Consider the following 18,749-nt stretch of genomic DNA (forward strand, 5'->3'; position numbering starts at 1 on the left):
AAATTTAGAAAATTTAAGGGTTGGAAGATTGACTTGTTTTATGTGACTTTGTCAATGTTTTAAAAAATGTAATATTTGAAGGGTCAACTTTGGCTGTATTTTTACTATAGTATTTTAATATAACATTTCCTAATCGAAAAATATCAAGAAAATCTCTGAAATTGAGTATAAACACGGACGAACGGACATGACACGGGGTTTCAAAAAGTGAAGCAGGTTTTCTTTTACTTCTTTTTGGCGAAAACCTGCGCAAGCTAGCCCAGTCAAATCAATCCGAATTTTGAAACGGAATCTAATTAGAATCGTACACAAATTCCGTTTCAAACGCAACAACCGGTTCGAACACGGAACCGGTTGTTGCGTTTGAAACGGAATTTGTATACGATTCTAATTAAATTCCGTTTCAGAATTCGGATTGAGTTAACTGGGAGATCGCTTATGTCAAAATCTTCGTGCCACGTGGTCTTAAACCTAAACAAAGCCAGCTGATGATGCAAACTCATGGGCACTTTTTGAAATGGTCGTATGATTTTATATTATAAATACCATTTCTATCCATTTTCGGCAATTTAAATAACCATGATAAATTAAATTGAATCATAAAGACAAACCTAATGCCAAAAAACTGTTTCTAGTACAATACTGCCGTTCTACGCATAATTGTCCCATGTTCAAAAAAGTGCAACTGAGAAAAACGCGATTGAAATTTTTCGACCGATTTCTGTGTTTCTACGCATAATTGTCCCGTGGGTTCCTATGAGCCCTATGTGTCCCTAATCGCCCCAGTTAGCAGTTTATCACCCTTATTTGTGATTCTCTTGCTATACAACAGGTAAACAAGACATGCCGCTTAGTAAAAGTAATGATTCCGCGTAAGAAAATCCTTGATGGCACAATTATGCGTAGAAGTTTAACGATGGGACAAACAGACTTGGTGTTGTTTTTAATGAGTTTCCGAACAAAGTACCAGATTTTATGTGTTTTCTTAAATTACACATCAGACTAAACTTAAAAATGTCATAAAGCCAAAATCGTCCAAAACTGACATGGGACAATTATGCGTAGAACGGCAGAATACTAATGCTAAATGTTTTAATTAATTATTGCATAAGACATTTTGAGAATTCATGCGTAATCACGCAATGCTACTTCGACAACCTGGGTGTACATGGCGCAAGTGATAGTTTGCTTCAGAATTTTGAAGAAAATTTGTTCCTGGTGTCATGTCCGTTCGTCCGTGGTATAAAGTAAATCCCTTGGTAAGTCCTCATCCTAATTTCTTGATTTTCTGTGTTTTTCAATCATTGGCCGAACTATAAAACTGTTCCGAATAGGGGAAATCTACCCTTTCCAATCAAACACCTATCTTCGTCATATGGAGAGTTTGATGCTCGATTAAAGCTCCAAAAATACTATTTGGGCTATAAACTTACCAGCAACAGCACCGCCTCGAGTAAGCACTCAAATGTATGCCACTTACTGGCCAAAAAGATCACATTTAATGCACTTTTGATCATAATTTGTATTTTGCGAGACCACTTCTCATCATTTTGTTGGCACACACAGTGACACACACGAGAATCCCTCTAACACTTAATGAATATCGCCAAAATTAACTTTTAACTTTCGCTTACTTTTTCACGGCGCTTAAGATATGAAATTGCTTCCAACTACCGGCAACATGTTCTTTTGATCATTAGTAAGGCACTCACTTGAAGAATAATCCCGAAAAATGTAATAAATTAGCAAGCGCCATCAAAAAAACAAACGCGACAAGTCGTTTGACGTTTCAATTTTCACTTTGCATTCCAATCGAAGGCTGAAGAAAACCGAGCGAGAGACGAAGGCAAAAAAGAACAAAGGCTGGCCGTCAACACCACCAGCAGCACAGCCAGCGATGCCAGGAAACTTTCCCTATAAATGCCACTTTTCGTGAGTGTTCGTTTGAACTGTCAGCGCAAATGGCAACACTCGACAGAGTGTTGGAAGAAAAAAGAACTAAGCCGATATTAGAAAAATGGGCGTGGCCTAATGCATTCGCCTCGATTAGAATACCCTTGGGATTTTTTTTTTTTGTTAAATGCTTGGTAAAGAAATAGAATAACTTTTAGTGAAAGTGAAAATAAACAGAAATGTTCACAAAAACTTGCTCTACTCGTTGGTGTACTTGGTTTTAGTAAAATTCAAGGGAGACTCTAGATTATCCAGCATCATTCAAACACGACCGCTTATTAGGATTAAAATGGGTAGATTTCCCCTATGTGGAAGAACTGCAATGCATTTTTGATGTACACTGAGAATACGCCACACTTTTTATTCAAGTGCCCAAACACATGAATGATTGAATAAAGCCACATCATAGATGTAATTACACTCATAAAAATGTTCACGTTGAAGTTACGTGAAAAGCCTTGTGGTATTTTTCCACTAGAGTTTTCACGTAACTTCTACGAGATAGCTTTAGTGGAAACGAAATTTGCTTGGCCAGCTCGATTCACGTTCAATCTACGTGATGGGAACGTAAAAGAAACATTAACGAACAGGTGAATCTCTTAAACGAAGGGAAGTGAGTGTTATTAGGATTTCACGTAAATTTTAGTAAAACTGTTAATGAGGTTCACCAAATTACATAGCCTCTTGTATAAAAAAGTGGGGCATACTAGAAAGTTCTTTAAATTATCCTATTTGTTTAGAATTAATTTTGCTCATTGGTATTTCACGATCAAGTCAATTCTAAACAAATAGTATAAACTGGCGAATATTCTAGACAAAAAAAAACAATTGCAGTAAGACTCAGTGTACATTTATTGGAATCGGTGAGTTACAGAATATTTAGAGAATTCCTAATTCGAAACAGAACCCTTCGGAATCGTCCGACTGCTGATGGCCAAACACTTGATCAGCTCCCGGCGAGGCAACCCGGATCAAATTACCCGAACTCCCGACCTGGGTCAGCTGCTGTGTCAGGATCTGGTGACTCGGCCGGTGTTGACGGCGCCCGGTGTTCTGTAGTTGGACAAATAGAAAACGTAGTTGCTGAAGAACTGTTTGTTTACATTCGCGTGTATTGAAATACTAACCTCGTCGGAATCGTCCGATTGCTGATAGCCAAAAACTTGACTAGTTTCTGGCGAAGGCAACCTCAAGAACTGGGCCAATTGTTGTGTCAGGATCTGGTGACTCGGCCGGTGTTGACGGCGCCCGGTGTTCTGTAGTTGGACAAATAGAAAACGTAGTTGCTGAAGAACTGTTTGTTTACAATCGCGTGTATTGAAATACTAACCTCTTCGGCATCGTCCGACTGTTGATGGCCAAACACTTGACCAGCTCCCGGCGAGGCAACCTGGATCAGATTGCTCGAGCTTCCGACATGAGTCAGTTGCTGTGTCAGGTTCTGGCCAATTGGCCGGTATTGACGGCTCGTGGTGACCTCTCCGTTGTGGGTTTGAATCTTTTTACGCTGCTTCCGAAGATCAGACAAAGTCGCGCCTTTAACGCGATATTGTTCGGAATTGTCCGTTCCCGGCGTGGCGTCCTGGATCAGATTGCCCAAGCTCCCGACCTGGGTAACTGGGAACTGTTGGAAATGGCCAGTTATTGTGCTGGCTGTGTTAATTTGCTGCATTTGACGGCCACGATTTAAATCCGCCGGCTGCGGATGGCCAAACACTTGACCAGTTCCCGGTGTGGCAACCTGGATAAGATTGACCGGATTCCTGTTCTTGGCCAGTTGATTAATTAAGCGCTGCGGTCTCTGTTGATCGGATCGTTTTTTCTGCGAAGCTGTTTTAAATAATTAATTAAATGTTTTAGAAGCCTATCTCGGTATCTTGATAACTTACCGTCCATGAAATTTTGTATTTCCAATGATATCAGCAGATCTTCATCGTTCTCCATATTTTTCATACTAAATCGTTCACGTAAACTTCACCTGTCTGATGAGCACTCAGAAAATGATTTAGTTGAAGTTACGTGAAAAAACTCATGAAAGTCACTCGGAAAAACCCAGTGGAAAAATATCATAAAGTTTTTCACGTAACTTCAACGTGCATGTATTTTTTTCCAGAACGCATTCACATTGTTTTTACGTGTGTCACGTAAAACGGGTCTAGCAAGCGGCAAATTGGAGTTACGTGAATTTTCAAGTAGCATTAATGTGTTGATTTTTATGAGTGTTGGTTTGTGTTTCAACATCAATCCATATCACTATCAAATGCAAGTGTTTGGGCGATTAACTTTTTGGTATTTTTTGACACGTTATTGTCATTCAGGTGGCTCAAGCTTTTCAAGTGCTTTGCTCATGAATTTGTCCCACTGTCTTGAACTATTCAAAGTGATGAGGAAAACACTTGAAATTGATCTTAAGATCTACACAAAACGAGCACTATTCAAAGTCAACGTGATTTTCCACTTGAATTTAATGTGTTTCACTGATTGATTTTAGCGCGACTTTGATCGATGGCTAGAAGCGAGGCTAGAACAAGTAGCACAAAAAACTCTCCCGTCTTCAATTAGCCGGCCGGCGCAGTGGTAGCGTGCACGACTAGCAAGCGATAACCTGTGTATCGCTTGTACGTACTATTATTTTTCAACACCATTTAAAATTCAAGTGTTTGGCTATTGAAATTATTTGATCGCCAAATACCGCAATTTCGAGTCTTTTGCGATTGATATTTGAGTGCTCTGTACTGCAGGGTCAGATCATGTGCGAAACACTTCGATGCGCTGTGTGAGTTTAGTTTAGCTATAGCTAAATTGGTGAGTGTCCCAGCCAAGGAGCTTATCGTTCAACCTTTTGCATAATGTTTGGGAGCATTGCTAAAATCGATTTCAAAAGCTCACGTTTGTGATAGTTATTTAAAATTTAGGAAAATATTTTTTTGACGAAAATGGTTTTGTTTATTTTTAATAGTTTTTGATAAATAAATATTTTTTCAACAAGCTTGCTCCTAGGCAGTGCGCCATCTGTTCTTCAGGTTTTTAGCCTAAACCTTCGTTCCCACTTCGCCAGGCTGTCGTCGTGGATTTTGACAACAATTCTTGCGCATGTTTCGATAATAACGTTTCAGTAGTTTGTAAACAAACTTTTTGATCAACGTTTTTCTAATAGTAAAAGCCTGTTTTTCTAATGTAATTAAAATTAAAACATAAAAAAACAATTATCAGTCTATCAGAATGTTGACCAATGGAAATATCCCCTGAAATGAAGAATCGTTACGCTAAATTATAGCTCGTACACCATTTTCAAATCCTTCTCGAGGGTTGCTCCTGCGCTTCCTCAACCCCCGGCGCGGCCCCGGTCATTCGTCCTTCATAACTCATCACAGTCGAATCGCGCTGTCTGTCGCTCGCAAATCATCCTCATATTTTCACCTGGACGATAAGAAAGGAAAAAAAGAGGTAGTTTAGTGGCCAACGGAACAGGAGCAGCAGAATGTGGTCCCCGAGAGGCAAGGAAAGCGGCCGGCTGCTGTTGGTGCTGGTGCTGTGCAGTTTCGGCATTCTAGTGCTGACGGAGTTGCCCCGACCGCGGGGGGTGTCCATTTCGAGGGCCAGTCTCTATCCGGCCGGGGGAGGTAAGTTTGTTTGCCTGGACGGCAAGCCGACAATCCGGTGGGAGCAGGTCAACGATGACTACTGTGATTGCGCGGACGGAAGTGACGAGCCGGGAACGGCGGCCTGTCCGAACGGAGTGTTCCACTGTACCAACGCCGGTTACAAGCCGCTCAATCTGCCGAGCAGTCGGGTCAACGATGGCATCTGTGACTGCTGTGACGCGTCGGATGAGTACGCGTCGGCGGCCAGTTGCGTCAACACCTGTTCCGAGCTGGGCAAGGAGGACCGGCTGCGGGAGAAGCAACGGACGGAAATGGCCAAGATGGGACAGCAGATGCGGGCCGAGATGAGTCAACGCGGCAAGTCCCTAAAGGAGGAGCAAAGGCTTCGATTTGCCGAGCTCGAGAAGAGCAAGGTCGAAGCGGAAGCGATTCGAGATGAGAAAGCGTCGATTAAGTCGGACGCTGAAGCGCTGGAGAGTGTCGCCCTAAAGGTGTATCGTGACCGCGAGGAGGACGCCCGGCGTGTCAAGCAGGAACAAGAAGCGATGAGTAACCGGGAGGAAGCCGAAGAAACGTTCCGGAAGTACGACTCAAACCAGAACCAATTGTTGGAGATTGTGGAGCTTCAGACGCGCATTGCGTTTGACCGGAACCGAGACGGCGCTGTTACCGTTGAAGAGGCCAAGTACTTTTTGGACGAGCACGATCAAGTCGACCTGGAGACGTTCATTTCGCTGTGCTGGCCAAAAATCAAACCATTTTTGATGATGGATTCGGGATTGTTCAAACCACCGAGTGACGTCGACGAGCTTAACCAGGAAGAGGCCGAGCTACAGAACGAAGAAGATGACCGTCGGTACGAACTGGATTCCAGCGAACCTGCCCACCATTACAACGAAGAAGAAGAAGAAGGCACCGAGCTTGAGCACGAAGAAGAGGAAGACGATGAAGGGCTAGACGAGCCGGAAGTTGGCGAAGGCCAGGTCCAAACCGAGCAACCCGAAGAAGCACCCAAGGTCGAGTACGATCCAGACACGGCCGAACTGATCCGCAAGGCTAACGAAGCCCGCAACCACCACTCCGAAGCGGATCGCCACGTGCGCGAAATAGACCAGGAAATGCGCAACATCGAGGACGCCCTCAACAAGGACTACGGTCGCGATGAGGAGTTTGCTCCGCTCAACGGCGAGTGCATCAACTACGAGGACCGCGAGTACGTCTACAAGCTGTGTCCGTTCGACAAGGCCATCCAACAGCCCAAAAACGGCGGTTCCGAAACGAGGTAAGTCCCATTTCAGCATCCTCCACCTATCCAACCGTAAAACATACTTCTTTTCCCTTCAGACTCGGCACCTGGGACCGGTGGGAGAACGCCGACTACACTGCCATGCGCTACTCAAACGGGGCCACCTGCTGGAACGGCCCAGCGCGTTCCGTCCTGGTGCACCTCGAGTGTGGCCTCGACACTCGTATTTTGTCCGTATCGGAACCGAATCGCTGCGAGTACGAGTACCGCGTTCAAACGCCCGCCTCGTGCAACCTCAATGCCGACGCCGGCAAGGATCAGCAGCACGACGAGCTGTAGAAAAGTTTGCGAGAGGGCGGAGAATGTTCTTAGTGAAAAAAAATAATAACCGAATATTTGTAGCGCTGCATTTGTCTCACTTTAAATTCATCAAACGAAAATAAAAACAACACGGCAACGTCTGTAATTTGTCTCAGGAAAGTGGAAGTAAGATTGCAAGAGCGACGGAGAAAAGATCAACAAATCATTGTGACCGGATGCATTGCCAACCGCAAAAAAAAATAAAAATAGACAATTGTTTTGGATACACACATTCCTATTTCGTTTTTAACCGATGTAGAGCAAAGCTTTAGAATAAAATAAAATGCGGCACCGATCGTTGCGAAAACAAGAAAAATAAAGTTTGAGTAGAAGAAAACAACAACAACACGATTTGCAAGACAAAAATTTTACAGTACTGATATTGATTACTTTTCCGATGTGTTTTATGTCTGGAGTGATTGAATAAAATCGACAATTCTATCGAATTAGTTAACTCTTTTATTATTTGACCGTAAATACTTTCCGATCCGATCCGATTCTTCGTAACAACCTGTATTTTGTTGTAATTTTTGTGTTTTTGTTTATATTTTTAAGCAACTTTTCAATTTATGTCTTTAAAAAATGTATATCGTCTGCAAACAGAACTTGTTTAAGTGACGACATTTCCCAGAAACTGCTTTTTAAAACTCGAGCCGTGGTGTCAATATGGCTTCCTGTTTTACTTACTAATCTAATTTTCCAATCGAAAATTTACTAACACATTTACCGCTCAGATTGCCACAGAAGTGGGTTTGTTTGCATCAGATCTGCCTTCTCTTTCTAGCAAAAGTATTTTGTCAGTGGATTTTCTGAAAAATGATGATGTTTTGGAGCTTTGGTGTCTTCAGAAGAGTTGCAAATCGACATTGCTATCTCGTCGCACGTTGCTTTTTGACGTTCCGAGAAAAATGCGATTTAATGTTTGACCTTAAATAAACAAAAAATAGCGCACGCATTTTAAACAATAACAAACACGTTTTGTTTGGTTGACCATTCTGTGCATTGTCCCAAAGTTTGATTGAAAGGGAGGGGGTTGTGAGTCTGAGATTTCATAAAAAAGGTTTTCTTGTGGCTTATGAATGTTTCCGTACGTGTGTCAAACGCGTTCTGACCTGAAATCCCTTGGCCAGTTGTCGCGTAAGGAGCAACTTTTGGCTTAGTTGAAAATAGGGTGGCATTCATAAGCCTGATAAACAAATTGCTAGCTTGGGACGAACTGCTAGCACGAGGCGCTCGCAGCGAGAGCAAGAACGCGAACGAAAATGCGAGCGCGAGCGAGAAGAGGAAAGTACTAAAAGTTCTCTCCATCGCTCGCGAGTGAGAAATGCTTTCCTTTTTCTTGCTCGAATTCCAACACTGCTATTTTGATATTGTTGCAAATCTGGAGTTTTTTTTTTTTTTTTGAAAATGTTTAATAAATCAAATTTTCAGTGTTTGCTTCTTGGGTGTTTTTTAAATACCCCTGACTCAAGACGGTTTCAAAAACACCCAAAAAGCAAAAACTGGAAATTTGGTTTATTGGACCTTTTCTAACTCCAGAAATTATCGTTGAACAAATCTCAAAATTTCAGGATAGGATAGGATTTCAAAATAAAAAAAAATGTGTAGAAAAATGATAGAATTTTAATTAACATTTTAAACATTATGACAATATGACGGACGGTAATTATAATTTCAACTAACTGTACCTAAACATTTCTTCTTGGAAAGGTAGCTTAAGGATCCTTTTGAAATATCCGTGATCTATTAAAAAATTAACATGGATATTTTTGTTCAATTCCAGATTTTTTCATATATTTTTGTGGAGGCACACGACCATTCATAAAGCTTCGTTTTAGGAGAAGATTCAAGTAGTATCGCGCGCCTCGTTTTATATATATATAGAATATAGAATATAGAATAATATTCGCAATTCGCAATTTTCAGTGTAAGAACGGGCCTTGACCGATCTTATGCACCAGGTTCCCGACGAACACGCACTGCCCTTACACCTACATCTCACCCTTGCTCTGAGTCAGTACGAGCAGCACGCTAGAACACGCTTTGAGTGTTCGTGCCAGGCATGCACACCTTCTTTTCCGGTTACGCATTTTAACTCGGCCGGGGTGGTACATTAAGTAGGGTTTGATGTAAGTATAAGCGCCTAACCATTTAAAGTGTGCCTAACAACTTTCATTAAAGCAAAAACTGTTTTATTTTTAGTTTGAATTCAAAACTTATTGTTATTTACTGTGTATTGTTTTCTCCTGAAATCTTCCCTATTGTTGAGTCGTGTTTATGTGTTGCTATTTCTTTTGTCGCGGTGTTTTGTTACAATTTTTGGTCCTAAGCATGTTATAAAAGTTTACCAAAAATACAATAGTAATATTTGTGTTAATCCTTTAACCATTCCATAAATTGAGTAAGGGCTCAAACCTCACTTGTTTGAAAAAAGGGTGAAGATTGAAAACAATTGACAGTAAAAGAGAATTTATTTTATAAAAATCAAGTATCAGTAGTAAGAGAATGATGAGCGTATTTTGAAGAATAAAAATGAGAAGCTAGATGTATTAGATGTAAAATTAGACAATAGTTAATAAATAGAGATACAAAACAAGCTTAGATTATAGTAATGATAATTTATAGGACAGATAAAGAATTATTCAAATAAATAAATTCGCAATAAAATCAAAAAAAGATTAGGCGAATGATGAATAGACTTGATATTATTAGTACATTAAGGAAAAGTATATTTATAAGGAAAAAAAAAAACAAAACAAAGTTTGTTACAGCAGTATCAATTGATAGAAAAGAGTGGAAAAGTTTTGAGAGATAAGAGAATCAAAAGTTAGTAAAATTAAAATCAAATGTTGGATATCAAATAGAAGAATCAGTGAAGAATTGGGAATCAGAAGAGCAAAATAAAAATAGGAGATAGGTGGTAGCTGAGAATGAAGAGAAGAGAAACCCCGTTGTGCGATGTTTCAGGTACATCCACAGCAGTTGACTCAACATACTGCGAATCAAAACAATACCGTCTACAATCACAAATTACTTCCCTTTCCCACATTGTTGCGCCCCTTTCTTTTAGCCGTCTCGACTCTGACCCGCGGTGGTCAAAGGTTTACGATCCGTTTCCACAGGCCACCGGCTAGGTCATCATGAAAACCAAGCCAACGTGGAGGTAAGAAAATAGGACACTTGCAAGGAACCAGAGCTATACTGTCCTGATCAAGATAGTTCGGATGATCTAACAGAACTACGGATGTAGTTAGTTACGCTCCTTCCAGGATGTTCCTTACGTGGACGTCAACCGAAGAGCACGCAACAAGGTCAGTGCCATTGCATGCTCTTAGGTATCAATCCTTGGCCTGCATATAGAATATAGAATAATATAGAATAGAAAGTAGAATATAGAAAATTTTCAAATTGAAATAAATCCAAAATTCCTAGGTAAAATTTTGTCTTGGTCACGAATATTTGAAAAGGACCCCTTTAGCGTTCGTTCCATGAAGATTTTTTTAGATACATTGATTTGCAAAAATATACTCCTTCAGCCATGGCGTTGATGGAGGTTTAAAAATAAGTTTCGTTTAAAATTGTTGTTTAAAAAAACAAAACAAAGTGACTTTGATAGTCATTATGCTTTTTTTTTTATAAATGTCAGCCTAAAAGTGACCAAATTGAATTTATATGTTAAATCAATCATTAGGGCAAACTTTCTTTTAATGATTCATTCAAAAAATAACAATTTAATATTTTAATTTATTGGCTTTTAATAAATTTAATGTAAACTTAAGGTTTAAGTAAATAAATAGAAATTACCTACAAAACTGTTCTTCTGAAAATGCCTTCAAAAATTGAGATATTTTTTGATTTCTATTTCAATAACGTTTATACTTGTGTAACTGGAAACTTTTTTTTCGTTTTTTTTTTTTTACTTAGAGAGTTTTGAAATAATCCTGTTTATCTATGTCTTCGAAATAATAATTTACTTACTTTTGAAACATTTAAAATAAGTGGAGTCGGAGTCGAAGCTAACCATTTTTTGAATGCTGGAGTCGGAATCGGAGTCGGAGTCGGCTAGAGTTGGTAGGTCGGAGTTGGAGTCGGTTGGAGCTGAAAGCCGGAGCCGGAGTCGGAGTCGGAGTCGTTTGAAATATGACCCAATTCCGCAGCCCTGGTTTGAAGGAGATGCTGTGGATTCAACGGTCTCATGCGGAGTCAACAGGTATCCAGGTTTTTAAGCGAAGATGGCGTTCGAAATGGTGAACGTCCGAAATGTCAAAAACGCGCAGTAGCACCAACATTAGAGAAAAATGTGGCTGTCATGCCATGGTACACCTTTTCGTAATGTTGGTATCACCGCGTGATTTTGACATTTCGGGCGTTCATCATTCGAACGCCATTTTCGTTTAAAAACCTGGATATAGCGAAAAGTTATGCGCCTAATGAGTCACTGTTTAACATCAGCTGATCTGTCAAAAACGGAGTAGCAGCTCTTTGGCAGTCAACCATGCTCATGCTCAATTTTGAGGTGTCGAAATTTCAAATTAAATAATCATTCTGCACACAAGTCAATTATACCAATAAACACTTATTCTTCATCCAAAAATTTAAGAAAAGCAATTTAGCCCTTTGTTAAATTTTGAAACAAAAAAATTAAATGAGATTCTGGGGATCTTTAAGCCATCATTGTATGCTGCCCATGAATTGAAGATAATGGGCACATATAAGCAAATATCGCCGTGTTTTTGTATTGAAGTCAACTCAACACCCGTTGGTTGGTCACTTTTTCGTTTGACACTTTTTTAGTTTGTACCCCGCTGGTTGGTCAAAGTCAAACTAAAAAGTGACAAACGGCGCCCACGCACTTGATCAAAACAAACGATTGGTAGTATGTGTGAATTCCGTGTAAAAGGCGTAAAAGGGGTGCAATACTAAAACGTGACCCCGTTCGTTTGGCAACAGTTGGTGTCAAACCATCGGGGTTTGAGTGTAGTAGAAATATGTTTGAAACGACCTTTTGAACTTGCCAAAAAGACCACCAGGGCAGGGAATACAAATCGTAAATCATGTTGTAAAAATCGAACCTACCAGCACTTGAAACGCACCTCGCACTTGACTGTAATTTGACCAAGTTTTGCCCAAAAGAGGCGGAAAATCTTGTTCACAAATTTACTGCACCCGACAATTTTGCCCCGGTGGCGCCACTTGAGAAAAGGTCGCCGGAAAAAAAGCAAAACAAAACAAAAATCCAGTTGGAAGACGTTTGAAATTGTTTGACTAATGTTTTTACGAGATTTCAAGTGGTTCTGATGTGTACACTTGTCTTGTAATCGCATGACTTTGGTCGAGCTTTTTTTTTAATTTTGAATCGAAATGTTCAGTCATAACAAAACGTCATCAAAAGTTGAATCTCTTTCCTTTTGAAAGAACAGGCGAGATTTATAAAAATAGAACTGCACAGGGGGCGTGTCACTTCTAAAAATAACGCGATTCAGAGCTGAGAGAGAGAGGCAAAGTGAGAGCAAAAGAAGGGGTAAACATTCTGAGTGCAATTATGTTGACCAATAATTGCCAAACCTCAAAGTGTACACTGGGCATCGTAAATCGACCTCAAATTGAGTCATTCTTTAAAAAGCCATGCAATTTCGTCTGAGAAACGGTGATATAATGTGGCAAGACGAACGTAAACAGGCAACTGCAAGTAGAGAGAGCATAGAGGGGGAAGTCGCTGAAAAGGGGAAGAAGGGGTGGGGAATTGCTAGTAGAAACGGACCAATCGGAGAGCTCCGCGGAACGTCAAGTCAAGTGAATTGGGTGAGTCTGGTGGAAAATCAGTCTGACTCAAGAGCTCGCGCGGGAACGTCGTTTTCGGGTGGAAAAATCTCTAACTTGTTGAACGTCTGCAATGGAAATTTGAAAAAATCTAAAGTGTTTGAAAAATAGTGTGCTCTTGAAAACAAAAATAGGTGGATATTGTGCGTTGAAAAGGAGTGAAGTATTGAAGTGTTCATATAAAAAATTGTCCAAATGTACACCAAAATGGCTAGTTTCGATTCGGATGGTGAGATATGCCAACCAGTTTGTGAAACAGAACCATACTATGACTCAGCGAATCACTATTACACCCAGTTGTATCCGGCGGATTCACAGAATGCAGGTTGGTTCACGATATTTCAAGTATAAGTATTTAATACTAGTAAACCTAGTTTGGGTAGTTTAAACTTTAAAAGTGATTTGTGCTTTTACTAATTTAAGTTGTTCTCTTCCCTCCGTAAATGTATGTTTGAGTCATAAAAAACAATTATTACATATTCCGGCGTTGCAACGTCACGAAATTTTCGATTACAAATCTTAATATTACTACAGATTTGGAACATTAATTGAATTTTATACAAGTAGGGGAAATTCTCACATTTTTGGCAGGTTAAGCACTCGCTCCATCCAATTTGCTAATTTTCACTATTAAAGCAATTTATTTTGTAAAACTGTTGATAGATACTTGCTTGCTCTCTTCCTATTGAGCTATTTATCACTCGATTCAGCTTTTTATGAGCAGTAATTGAACGTCAAAATGCTGATATGAAAACTTTAGAGGCACGATAGAATTAGATGATGTTCCCCTACTGGCACTTAAAAACTAGTTTTTAGCCAAACAATTTTTTTATAATCTATTTTACTTTCGCCAAGACAGTTTTCCATCACAATGGGATATTTACAATGGGATATTCACAATAGGATATCACAATGGGATATCCGAAGGTTTCTAAGGAACTTTAGTGAATTATTAAATCATAGATTACAATCGAACCGTGTTAAAAAAAATCGCGACTCTATGTTTGGATAATTTGAGCGATTGATTTCCTTTTAAATTATAAAATGAAATATGTAAAAACAATTTGAAATTTCTATAGCCGCCAGATCACTTTGAAGTATTTTTGAGAGCTGTTACATCTCAACAAATGAGCCCAACGACTCAAAATAAAACAACTTTTTATTGTGGTTCGATCATCCGAAGATTCAATTACTAGAAGTGATTTTTTTTTTTTCGAGAACTTTGAATCATCGAGTACATACCTAGGTCAATGATGGGCAGTTTTGGAATGTAGCTATTTTGACTCGAATTTCAATGAAAATGTGATGATCATCTCTAAATGTATTTCATGAAATCCAGAGTTTTCGCGAAAACTTGACACTTGCTTGTCATACATTTATCTTGGCTTGCTGTTTTTGCAACTGTACAAAAACCCTTCAAAATAGCTACCGTACACAGAAAAAAAAAGTTGAATTTTGGAATGTTGAAAATTTGGAAGGTTGAATATTACCTCTTTATTTGTGTAATATTACATAAAAAATGTGAACCTGATGAATATTCATCAAAAACTGATGAAAATTCATCATTTTCTGGGGTAAAATTTATCATTTATTTTGCCACAAAATCTGTCACCATTTCCTGATGAATATTACCATCATTTTTTTTCTGTGTAGAACGGGGTGACTTAGATAGGTTTGAGATTTTTCCGCAAAATGAAGAGTACAAATTAAATACGTACCGAATGGTTTGGAATCATACTGACCGTGGAAGAGAAGTACTCAAAGTACCTCAAGAAGAACTTTTCATAACAAATTGAAAAGTTTAAAAAGTTAGTTAACTATTAATAAGAAAATGTTTATGAAAGGCTATTTCAAACTTCTCAAAGTGTTATGATTTTCTCGATGAACATGATTTTGAATCGGAAAATGGAATGCATTTTCGGATTTGTTAAAAAAAAATCCACTAGGAGAAGATAAAATAATTTTGTAAATATTAAATAATATATGTTTTTAAAACATAATCAAAACAAATCTCCAAATTTATAGGCAATTTCAGTTGAACAAATTTCATATACAATGTGAAAACTTGTGATTCGTGCTGTGAATTCAGTTTAAACGGCAATATAAATCGTTAACTTTATGAAAAATACTAGATTTAACAAATTTCAGGCAAAATTTCAACTTTTTAACAATTTTACCTAAAATTTATAAAAAAAAATTGCTAAAAAGCTTATAAACTTAGTTAACTAATTATAAACATCATTTTTTTTTTCTTAAAACTATGTCAGCAACCTTAGTGATGGTACATTTGACGTAAAAATAAAGTTTGAACATTGTACATTGTAGAAAAAGCTTTTTTTCAGAAATAGTGCATGGACTTTGTGTGGCCTACCCCAGTACATGTTTTAAAAATAATAATCTTGAGAAAAACTTTTCCAGTTGAGAAATATTCCAAAAATAAATTGAAATCCTATCAAAGTCATCCCGGTTTACGGTACAGTAACAAAATTTGGACTGCAGCATAAAAAAATAAAATAAAATAAATGTCTACACTCAAAAATTGTTCAACTATATATTTTTTTCTTTTCGACAAATCTCAATATGCCCTCAGAATAGCCAAAGTGTCATGTATTTTATGATTCTCTGAACAAATATGATAAGTTGTATCATTGAAATTCTGGTACTTAAAAATTTATGAATTTGTGTGCTATTAAACATTTTAAGTACAAGAATTTCCCCAGATTTATAATTTCAAATTGTCAGCGCTTCAATATTACCTACTGCAATAAGAAAACTAGGTTTAGGATTTTCAATCAACCTATTTATTGAAATATTTGGGAGGGGCGCCAAATTGATGCTTCGCCAAGACAAAAAAAACTACTTTCGACATCAGATTTTAAATTAAAATTTAAGTTTACCAGAAAACTACAGGAAAGTTTTCGGGATTTCAGGCAGATTATTTGAATATTCAGTGTATTGTGTATTGTTTTGTAAATTTTCTTGGTTTTCCGACAAATACAACAGTCATGCAAGTTTTGTTTTTCACATTTTCTTCATGACCACGTGCATGGCACGTACTAACTTGGAACAAGAAATGCGCCCATGGCTTAGCTCTGCAACTTTCCGGTAAACCGTGAAGCAACATGCCATCAATATGTTAACGTAAACTTTTACAAATTTTATTACACCTTTCCCGGTGGTTCCAAAAATAACCCCGGGAACAAAAAAAAAATAGTTGGTGTGTTTTTGTTAGCGTGCATGTTTTACCCTCAATTTTCGGTACACTTTTATTTACTACAACATCAGTTGCATCTTCCTTCTTCTTCTCCCTACTTTTTGTATACACTATCAAAGCATTTATTAAGCGTTTTACTGCTCTTGGTTATGGTAAACAACGGAAAGCAAGGTTTTTCTTCTTTCAATGATTGCCTGCAAGAGTTGAATTGAGTTGTTTCGAATTGATATATCTACTCTTCCCTCGCAAGACTTGAGATGAACTTGATGAAAGATTCGTGGATCAAGCAATGTTGTTTATTTTACAGTGTACCGAACTACACTTCATGTTCCTCTCACTTGGTTACGTTGGCTCGAGCCGTAAACGGCCTAATTAGGTTTTACGCCGACTCGATTTGGAGGTTAGAAAGGAGTGCACTGTTTACATGGACTTAGCACAGTTCGATGCGATCGTCGATTTTGTTCGGGGAAGTTCGTCGACAATCGACGAAGACCATGTAAACAGTGCACACGAGCTGTCAAATGACGTCACGGTGTAAAACCTAATTGAGCGATCTTCACAAGTTGATACGGAAACTAAAGCATCAACATAAGAGTGTGCATAAGCAGCAGCGGTGTCCTTATCACTCCAACATACCACTGAGTTATGTTACGTAGACAGCAATCGAAGACGTATGAAAACCATCATGACATGAAGCATCGGTGGTTCAGTGGTAGAATGCTCGCCTGCCACGCGGGCGGCCCGGGTTCGATTCCCGGCCGATGCATCGATACGTTTTGCAACCAAACATTTCTGTCTTGCTTGATCCTACCAGAATAGGGACGTGGCGTTACATCGTGCTGCCACCTGGTTTTTTTAAGCGCAAGAGTGGAAAAGTGCTGAGTCATCGTCTAAAAATAGACGGCGTCCTATCTCGCCCAGCAAAATGAAGTCGATAAAGTAGTCGGTTTCGATGAGAAAAAGTGGAAAACGTGGTCTATAAATAGCGACGCCATCCCCCTATAGTGGTCTGCAAAGCGGCCGTAATTTAGAACTGTCAAAGGGGAACCAATTTATTGTTTGAAAAATGATACCAAGAAGTGGCAAGTATTGTAATCGATCTATGATTTATTTTGTCAGGAATAAAAAAGTCGAGGGCGTCGAGCTTTTGAGGTATTCGAAGTCAACAAATTTTAAGAAGAGGGTTGGAATCGAGATTGGTATAATTTGTCGCAAACATTTAAATAAGCGCTATGCCTCTCGCAAAACCTATGCTTATGGCGTTTTTTGAAATGTTAGCGACGAATTATCAATAACTATGAATGACACCAGCTAAATAATATTGAATAAACTTACTCCGATATTATCACTGCGCTTCAATGATACAAACTCACGGAACTTCCATTCGGTTGCTCTTCAGATTCATAAAATTCCACCCACTCCTGACGCAATTGTACGTCACGTGGAATACAAAGATGGACTCTTTTGGCCACCCATCGTTTAGTCTACGATAAAAAAAAGCGCAAAGCACTTAATTTTCAGCGAAAACTTTAAAATCAACAGATCCAAAATGTTTCAAAACAAGTCACTTCAGCAGCAAAAAATATGTCACGCTTGAGCTTGAACATAGCCTTCTACTTTGTTTATGTTTACAGCTGTATTGCAGTTGTATTAGTGAAGAGCAGTGGGGATCATTCGGAAATCACGTTACGCATTCTGTCTTTTCAGCACCCAGATCCTACCCAAGGTTACGCTCTGTTGAAAAATTTATTGTGGACTGTTGATGATAACATTAGGCCGATGCAAATATTTAAAAAAGTTTTTGTCCCTTGGCCCTGGCCAAGGTCAAGGGGGGGGGGGCATAGTCTTCACATTTCAATGGAAAAAGTGTTTTAAAATGCATTTTACACTAGTTCAGTTGTTTTGCAATCATTAGTTTTAAAAAAATCTAAGATCTGACAAAAACAAAAATTGTATCAAAAAAAAGATTTTTCATCGAAAATTTTCAAAAAATCTTAAGATTTTTTAACAAACCCAAACATGCTAAAAATGATTTTAAACGCAGGAGAATGTATTTTAATTTGATTTCAGCTGGTTGCACTTGAATTTTCATTGAAATTTTGAAGTGTGACAAAAACTTTTAAAAATATTTGTACCAGCCTTATTGAAACGTGCAGGATGCAGTAGTGTCAACCATCGCGGCGCTCATTTTTGGTTCGCGGCACGTTTTTTGTTTGTAGTGCTTTTCAGTTACGGAATTCGACAAAATGGTGTTCGAAGCACTTGTAGAACTCACCAACAGCAACATTTCTTCAGAACATTGTATAGCTGTAAAATTCATACAAAAAAAGTTACAAGAAGATTCCCGACCTCAGGACCAATTGGCCTAACGCATTTTTGGTTGTAACTTTTTTTGTATTCATCAAAAATCAATACTATGTTCAGTTAAGTTGTACGATTTGGTGTGTTCTACAAGTCCTTCATACACAACTTTGTCAAATTCCGTAACTGAAAAGCACTACAAACAAAAAATGTGCCGCGAACCAAAATGAGCGTCGCGATGGTTGACATC

General features: G+C 38.7%; 1 protein-coding gene and 1 non-coding gene across 2 annotated transcripts; both read left to right on the forward strand.

Moving 5' to 3' along the window:
• The first annotated feature begins 1,174 nt into the window (after window positions 1-1,174).
• LOC6042404 (glucosidase 2 subunit beta) lies at window positions 1,175-7,613 on the forward strand. The gene is made up of 3 exons (XM_038267081.1): window positions 1,175-1,259; window positions 5,231-6,840; window positions 6,903-7,613. The coding sequence occupies exons 2-3, from the start codon at window positions 5,435-5,437 to the stop codon at window positions 7,141-7,143; spliced, it is 1,647 nt and encodes a 548-aa protein (XP_038123009.1). The 5' UTR covers window positions 1,175-1,259; window positions 5,231-5,434; the 3' UTR covers window positions 7,144-7,613.
• Window positions 7,614-16,893: 9,280 nt separating this feature from the next.
• Trnag-gcc lies at window positions 16,894-16,964 on the forward strand. The gene has a single exon. It is a non-coding gene; the product is annotated as a tRNA-Gly (tRNA).
• The last annotated feature ends 1,785 nt before the right edge of the window (window positions 16,965-18,749 follow it).

This window comes from Culex quinquefasciatus, chromosome 1, assembly GCF_015732765.1.
Source record: "Culex quinquefasciatus strain JHB chromosome 1, VPISU_Cqui_1.0_pri_paternal, whole genome shotgun sequence".
In the NCBI taxonomy this organism is placed as follows: domain Eukaryota; kingdom Metazoa; phylum Arthropoda; class Insecta; order Diptera; family Culicidae; genus Culex; species Culex quinquefasciatus.

What these genes read in the sequence shown, in the direction of transcription:
- LOC6042404 (XM_038267081.1), top strand. Translation starts at nt 5,435, where the DNA reads ATGTGGTCCCCGAGAGGCAAGGAAAGCGGCCGGCTGCTGTTGGTGCTG. An exon ending in AACGGCGGTTCCGAAACGAG is followed by an intron (nt 6,841 to 6,902) that starts GTAAGTCCCATT and finishes TTTTCCCTTCAG; the next exon opens with ACTCGGCACCTGGGACCGGT.